Source organism: Eimeria mitis, genomic scaffold (genome assembly GCF_000499745.2).
Source record: "Eimeria mitis Houghton genomic scaffold, Emh_scaff4039, whole genome shotgun sequence".
In the NCBI taxonomy this organism is placed as follows: domain Eukaryota; phylum Apicomplexa; class Conoidasida; order Eucoccidiorida; family Eimeriidae; genus Eimeria; species Eimeria mitis.
Genome location: NW_013572371.1, coordinates 1 through 872, shown reverse-complemented (window position 1 = coordinate 872; position 872 = coordinate 1). Strand labels below are relative to the sequence as shown.

The 872-nt window shown below is 57.0% G+C and overlaps 1 protein-coding gene across 1 annotated transcript in view; it reads right to left on the bottom strand.

Annotated features, from left to right (window-relative positions):
• The window catches only part of EMH_0071820 (WD-40 repeat-containing protein, putative), a gene marked incomplete at both ends in the record, with an annotated part of 1,932 nt that extends 1,140 nt beyond the window's left edge, over positions 1-792 (bottom strand). Inside the window, one exon of the mRNA XM_013499142.1 lies at positions 220-792. Within this exon, the coding sequence (XP_013354596.1) occupies positions 220-792 (573 nt within the window). The remainder of the gene's footprint in view (positions 1-219) is intronic.
• Positions 793-872: the final 80 nt, after the last annotated feature.

The following is an 872-nucleotide window of genomic DNA, read 5'->3' as shown; positions in this document are numbered from 1 at the left end:
TGTTGTTGCTGTTGTTGTTGCTGTTCTTGCTGTTGCTGCTGCTAGCTTACGGTCGTTTCTGCTGCTGCTGGTGGCACTCGTGTCGCATCAGCAGCAGCAGCAATAGCAGCAGCAGCAGCAGCAGGACCCGGAGCAGCAGCAGGAGCAGCAGCAGCAGCAGCAGCAAGAGTGAGTGTGTTTGTTGGTGGGGTTGTTCTTTTGCTGCAGCCACCTCTTCACTGAAAGCGAGGCGCAGCAGATCGCTATATGGCAAGCAGAGATCAAAGCCAGCACAGGTCTGCTGCTGCTGCTGCTGCTGCTGCTGCTGCTGCTGCTGCTGCTGCTGCTGCTGCTGTTGCTGCTGCTGCTGCTGTCTTTCAAGGGGTCGGCTAGGGTGTGTTGCTGCTGCAGAGGAGTTGCTGCTGTTGCTGCTGGTGTTGCTGCTGCTGCTGTACCTGCTGCTGTTGCATCTTCTTTCTCTGCTGCTGCTCCTGCTGCTGTTGCTGCTGTTGCTGCTGCTGCTGCTGCTGCTGCTGCTGCTGCTGCATGCATGCGCTTCAGCATGATATCCCCCGCCAGCTGCTGCTGCCCGCTAATTGCTTCGATCGGCAGCAGAAAGACATCTCCGAATTTATCACACAGCAGCACACTCACCTGCTGCTGCTGCTGCTGCTGCTGCTGCTGCTGCTGCTGCTGCTGCTGCACCAGGGTGAAGCAAGCAGCAGATGTTTTTTTGCGCTGCAGCCGCTGCTGCAGCAAATTGAAGTTTTCATCAGACCAAAGACACAGCAGCTTATCGTCTCCTGCTGTCATCCAAATACAATTGCTGCTGCTGCTGCTGCTGCTGCTGCTGCTGCTGCTGCTGCTGTTGCTGCTGCTGCTGCTGCTGCTGC